The sequence below is a fragment of the Barbus barbus genome (genome assembly GCF_936440315.1).
Source record: "Barbus barbus genome assembly, chromosome: 43".
In the NCBI taxonomy this organism is placed as follows: Eukaryota; Metazoa; Chordata; class Actinopteri; order Cypriniformes; family Cyprinidae; genus Barbus; species Barbus barbus.
Genome location: NC_136721.1, coordinates 22,488,900 through 22,495,337, shown reverse-complemented (window position 1 = coordinate 22,495,337; position 6,438 = coordinate 22,488,900). Strand labels below are relative to the sequence as shown.

Sequence of the window (6,438 nt, the reverse complement as noted above, 5' to 3'; positions counted from 1 at the left end):
TCCTCTCACATCAAAATCCACAGACATACTTGTTTTGGTCTGTTTTTGCTTGCTTGATCTGCGCATATTTCTCTCCTGAGTCAGACAAAACAACCACAGAAAGCAAGAATTTGTTTCTTACAAACAAGCAGCTTTTCCCCCCAAAAGATGTTAACTGATGGACTGGAGTGGTTGTTTTTATCAGCTGTTTGGACTCTCATTCTGACGGCACCCATTTACTGCAGAGGATCCATTGGTGATGTAATGCTCACCATTTATATTTCATATCATACGTTTCTCCAAATCTGTTCTGATGAAGAAACAAACTCATCTATATCTCCTGAAGGCAAGTACAGTTTCATCTTATTTTCATTTTTGGGGAAACTATTCCTTTAAATAGTGTGTGTCTCTGTATGTGCACGTCTGCGAGAGAATCAGAGAGAAAGAATCTGTTAGTCACAAGCCACTGGCACTTTTGTCTTCAGGCCAGAGACAGCGTCTCCAAACTGCAGTCGAATCCATCCTGCATGCTGTATGATGGATAAAATCCAATGAAAAATACAGAGTAAAACCCAATGGCAGGTACAAGGAATATTTCATATGAACACGTATCCTGATAAAGGTTCACTGAAACTTTTGTTTTATTTGTTTTAATGACTATATTAATGCTGTGCTTTGAAATCACAGGAATTAAAATAAAGCATTTCGATTCTATATACAAACAGGGAAAATACATACACAGACTAACTTTGCCTTGGTCAACAAGGCTTTATGTAACATTCAAAACACACAGACTCTGAAAACAGTCCAGGCAGTATATTACATCCTTTTCTTCAAGGGCCATTCAAACGACTCTCCATTTGTATTCAGTATAAAAGGTGCTGCTCCTGTCCAACCGATTCTGGCTGGAACTACCAAGTATTAGTTCTCCTTGTGGCACTTCACATATTAAAAACTTTAAATCTAGAACAAGCTGGTTCAGAAACAAGATCAAAACCAGAAAAACATTCTAGATAACTCTTTATAATCAGTCAACATGAAATCACAATTGACTATTTGCTTTATATTCTTTATGCACCCAATTGATCAAAAATACAGTATTGTGTGAAATAATAATATTTGAATATATTATAAAATGTAATTCATTACATTTATTCCTGTGATGCAAAGCTGTATTTTCAGCAGCTATTACTCCAGTCTTCACTATATGAAAGCCGGTTTCCACCAAAAAATTAAAAAGGTAAATGCAACTTTTTATCTGACAATTCAGAATTTTTTCTCATTATTCAGAGAAAAAGAAAAAAAAAAGAATAGCAAATTTACAATTCCCAATTCATATCTTGCAACACTGAGTTTATAGCTAGCAATCCTGACTTCTTTCCTTCTCAGAATTGTGAGTTGTGACAATAGTGAGTTTATAATTCGCAAATTGAGTTTTTCATCTCACTATTCTGAGCATTTTTCTCAGAACTGCAAAAAAAAAAGAGAATTATGAGATATAAACTCAGAATTGCAAGAAAATTTCAAAATTTTGAGATAAAAGTCACAATTTTATTTTTTATTTTTTTATCTCTTGGCAAAAACAGGCTTTCTTATCAATGTCACATGATCCTTCACAAATCACTCTAATATGCTGATTTGCTGCTCATTTCTTATCATTATAAATCTTGAAAGCAATTGTGTCCCTTCATACTTTTGTACAAATCCTGATGCGTTTTGTTCAGGATTCTGAATAGAAAGTTCAAAAGAAATCTTTCATTATAAACAATATGAATGTCTTTACTGTCACTTTTGATCAATTTGATGCATTCTTGCTGCATAAAAGCATAAATTTCTTGAAAAAAAAAAAAAAACGTAATCTAAGTGTCATTCGGCTATTTCAGACAGGTCACATTAAATATCCATTTTCAAAGATTAGGGAAGTTAAACAGGCTCCACAACAAGCATTTCATGTTGGTTTTACGCAGAGATGCTAAGCGCGCGTCCTTTACGTGTAAGAAAGTAGTGTTTGGTTCCGACAGTCCTGGACATGAGCACAAACAGATACGGATCCAGAGCGCTATGCAGGCAACACAGACACACGGACACGCTGAAGTAGATGTAAAAACTCTCCGTGGAGCCGACAGATAGCAGAACGTAATGCACAAAATGAAGGCAGCTGCTCGGGCCAAAGCACAAAACGAAGATAGTGAAGTTAAACGTGCTAGCTCTGATATAAAGAGCCCAGTCTCGGTGCGAACGGTTCAGGTGCCAGACAATAGAGGTGTAACATGCCCCTGTCACCACTAGGGGCAGAAAAAAACCTACACAGGTCAAGCCTAAATTATAATAGATAAGCCACTGGTAGTAATCTAAATTAGCAGGAAGAACGTCATGGCATGTGATTACCCCGAGATCTGTGATGCGGTAGCTTTGTTGCACTAGAAATTCCGGCACAGTGGCGATAATAAATATAATCCAAACGGTTAAGCAACCCCAAGTGCTGAACGAGCGCTTTGGTAAGCTCTTATAAAGGAAAGGATGCACCACAGCTATGTAGCGTTTGATGCTAATGAATGCTAATGTGAACGCGGAGCAGTAAAGGTTTCCGTAAAAACAGGCGGTCGTGATACGACAAGCGGTTTCGCCGAATATCCAATGGTTTCCACTGAGATGATAGTGTGCTTTCAGTAACAGGCTGAACAACAGCAGCAAGTCGGACGCTGCCAGGCTACAGTACAATATAGCCGACGAAATCACCCTCACTTTGGTTCCAATGGAGGCCAAGATGGCGATATTGGAGGGAATGCCGACAACGACGGCTATGATGTAGACGGCTGGGATGAACCTGTTGCTCAGGGGACCTTGGAGGTAGTTTGCCGTGTTGTTGCTTCGTAACTTGACTTCGACATCAACGGCGGATGGGAGGACGGGTGTTTGGGGGTCAGTCGTTCGGTTCGGAGGAGGAGGGACGTTGACTGGGATGGCGTTCCCTTGAAAAGTCCTCGGTCTGACGAAGTCAGTGCTGTTGCCTTTGACCTTCCTGGTCTTCTTTCCTACAAGAAGACAAAGCGAAGAGTTAGGATAACAAGATACTTTAGTTTCAAATGCAAAAAAATCATATTGCCACAACTAAAATAATTGCACGATTGCAAGTTAACAATTCTAACTTATTGGTTCAATTAAATATTTTTAAACTGCAAATATTATATTGATGAGTTATATTGTGATCAAAATGTTTATCATTGCATCTGCTTGATTTTAAAATGAACTGATTAAAAACTAATAAAATTGTTTTGATAACTTTTGAAAACTGGAAAGTGGATTTCTAGTTCCAAGCATGCTTTGCATAGGACTGGGTAAGAAGAAGAAATGTTGAAAAGGAGTCATTTTATTTGTTTATATGTCCAGGACTGTCTAAACCATCTCAAACTATTTTAAGTAATATATAAACCATATATGTATAAATATAAAAATAGTTTATATTAACAGTGGACTGCAAAAATACACTGATCTTAACATTTTCCAACTCGCATCATTTTGCAAACAACACCTATATTTAATAACACCTTCTGTTGTCTTAATACTTAACATTGGTATATATATATAAAAAAAACATAATATTCCTGAAATAAAAATAACGGTTTTGCAAATATATAACGGCTTCAAAGTTTTTGCATATATATATGATTATAGATTATTTCAGTGAGGAATAAAGTCTACTCACGCTTTCATTAACAAGACTTACTATTATGTGTTATATAGCCTACTATTTTAAATGGGTCTATAAAATATTAAAGTAGGCCTAATATTCATAAAATAACTAAACTATATAAAACTATCAAATGTTTTACTGTAGAATCTGATTTTGCTCAGATATCTAGAGTAGAAGTGGTTACATTTTTTTTTGTTCTCTGTATTTCTTCGTGATCTGTAATCAAACAGATTCTCAAGATTTCAAGATTCAAGATTTTTATTTGTCACATACACAGGGTATAACCAGCAGTGAAATGTAAGGTTATACTCTGTATAATTGTGTATGTGACAAATAAAAATCTTGAAATCTTGAGAATCTGTTTGATTACAGATCACGAAGAAATACAGAGAACAAAAAAAAATGTAACCACTTCTACTCTAGATATCTGAGCAAAATCAGATCTAATGCTGTATTTTTTTTTTTAGAGTAAACCGACTCTTTTCTCGTTCATCACACAAAACAGGAAATACAGAGTAATGGGCTGCTTGAAGTGAATTAAACGTGTTTAACAAATCGATTCGCTCACCTTTAGCCTGGGTCGCGTTCAGAAGGATAAAAGCGATTAACACGACAAGAAAAACTTTCCCCATGACTGACAAACACGTCCTATGTGCTCAATTAAAAACAAACGGCGTCTCCACACGTTCAGTCTGTGCGTGGAATCCAAATGAAGCTCTCTCTCTCTCTCTCTCTCTCTCTCTCTCTCTCTCTCTCTCTCTCTCTCTCTCTCTCTCTCTCTCTCTCTCTCTCTCTCGTTCCATACCGATGATATCATCGCCCCCACTTCTGAACCCCTCTCTGCCTTTAGCATCATAATTACTTCGACCATTTGGTGTTCTTGATTGTCCAAAACTTGTTCAACTAAAGTCTTAAAGGGACCGTTCATTATAGGTTGTATATATTTATTGCTCACTTGGTGGCAAGATGAGACTTGTTGGTCTTACAGCAATTTTAGATTAGTTTGGTGGTTTTAAATGAATAAATGGTTCTGCCAAAGATTTTGCGTGCATGTACATTTAGGCTAACCATTGTGTGAAGGAACTGCCTGCAGGTGAGAGATAACACAAACAGAGGTCACATTTCTGATCTTGGGATCTGTGTTTTCACTTCCCATTAGTGCACGGCCTTCTTCTAGTTGTCAGTATAATGGTTACTGCGGTGCAGCCAGCTTGTGCTCTCCATGACGAAGGAGGAGCAGATCAAATACAGATCAAAAGTGACAAATGCATGAGAGAAACGTGCTTTCCTGTTTCCTACAAAGGACATACGTAGATGTGATTGAAATAATTCACCAAAACATTCTTGCACACATCCGTGCACACACTTTATTTATAGCTCTAACCCATACAAGTCAAAGAGCTCAACTTCCTCTAAACTAGTTTTTCACCAGATTTTATATCGAACATCAAGTGGCAATCAAACACAAACTGTTTATTATGCAAAAAAAAAAAAACATATTTCATACACAATATTAATGCACCAAAAGAGCTTGATTTGACATGATCAGCAACAGAGATGGGATGCATTATTTGCTTTCTTTTAAAGGAATAGTTCACCCAAAAATGAAAATTTGCTCATAATTTACCTTCAGAGCATCCAATGAATTTGTTTCTTCATCAGATTTTGGGAGAAATGTAGCATTGCATCATTTGCTCCCCAATGGATGCTCTGCAGTGAATGGGTGCCGTCAGAATGAGAGTCCAAACAGCTGATAAAAACATCACAATAATCCACACAACTCCAGTCCATCAATTAACATCTTGTGAAGTGAAAAGTGATGTGCTTGCAAGAAACAAAGAAACAAACTCATCTACATCCTGGATTGCCTGAGGGTGAATACATTATTATTTTTGAGAGAACTATTCCTTTATGAACTGATAAAATGACACATTTCATCTAAACTATGCATGATTTTAGATGCATTTTATTAATTGCATTTTGTCCCCAAACTGTTTCCACCTGGGGGGTTTTCTCTCTCTAAAAATCATTTGAACTATAGAAGATATTTTTGTTTTTGAAACTGCTGGGTTTCAAACGTGGTTGTTATTCAGTAAAGGTGAAACGTGTCATTGTTTCCTACATGCATGAGGATGAGTTGAATGACTCGCGCACGTCTTCTGCTGCGAGCGAGCTGTGTGAAACTCCTGCAAACATCTACTAAACATCCTGCTGTTCAGAGTAAATATATTCAGTTAGAAAGTCTACTGAAAGCGCACTGTGAGACTGGAACACAGATGTGTTCCTTACAAACAGAGCACAGAAACAGTCAAGCATAGAAAACTACTGCCTGAGGACAATTTCTCAAAAATACTCTTATTATTACAGGAAAACGACATCGAGTTCTGAAATGACACTTTGTCAGGTCTTCTGAAGCGTCATGGAGCGTATATACATGCATGAACTGCTGTTGAAACACATTTGGCACACACAGCATGAACACACATGCATACAGATGACGCATTTAACAGGAAGTGCTAAAATCCTTACAGTATGTGGAAATGTTTTGGGAAGTTTGGGATTCTCAAACATAGACTGAGAGGATTCATAGAGATTTCTCTCTTTAAATTTAGCCTAGAAACAATCATATATAAAATCATATTGCTCATGTAATTTCCTGAATATATGTAATATGATTGGCCTATAAGATGAAATATTATTTATAAATTATTTAAAATTTTCATTTTTATGTCATTCAGCTAATACACTAATGTACAACTGATATA

General features: G+C 36.6%; 1 protein-coding gene across 1 annotated transcript; it reads right to left on the bottom strand.

The window, feature by feature from the left end:
* Positions 1-597: 597 nt before the first annotated feature.
* On the bottom strand, positions 598-4,405 carry LOC306862004 (proteinase-activated receptor 3-like). Its single transcript, XM_079404573.1, has 2 exons — positions 4,242-4,405; positions 598-3,014 (listed from the first exon to the last, which is right to left on the bottom strand). Exons 1-2 carry the CDS (start codon positions 4,303-4,305, stop codon positions 1,939-1,941), a joined length of 1,140 nt encoding a protein of 379 aa, XP_079260699.1. The 5' UTR covers positions 4,306-4,405; the 3' UTR covers positions 598-1,938.
* Between the last annotated feature and the right edge of the window lie 2,033 nt (positions 4,406-6,438).

Excerpts from the sequence above, each read along its gene's own strand:
- LOC306862004 (XM_079404573.1), bottom strand. The coding sequence starts at position 4,305 with ATGGGGAAAGTTTTTCTTGTCGTGTTAATCGCTTTTATCCTTCTGAAC. Across the intron at positions 3,015-4,241 it reads GAACGCGACCCAGGCTAAAG|GAAAGAAGACCAGGAAGGTC; the intron begins GTGAGCGAATCG and ends GTCTTCTTGTAG.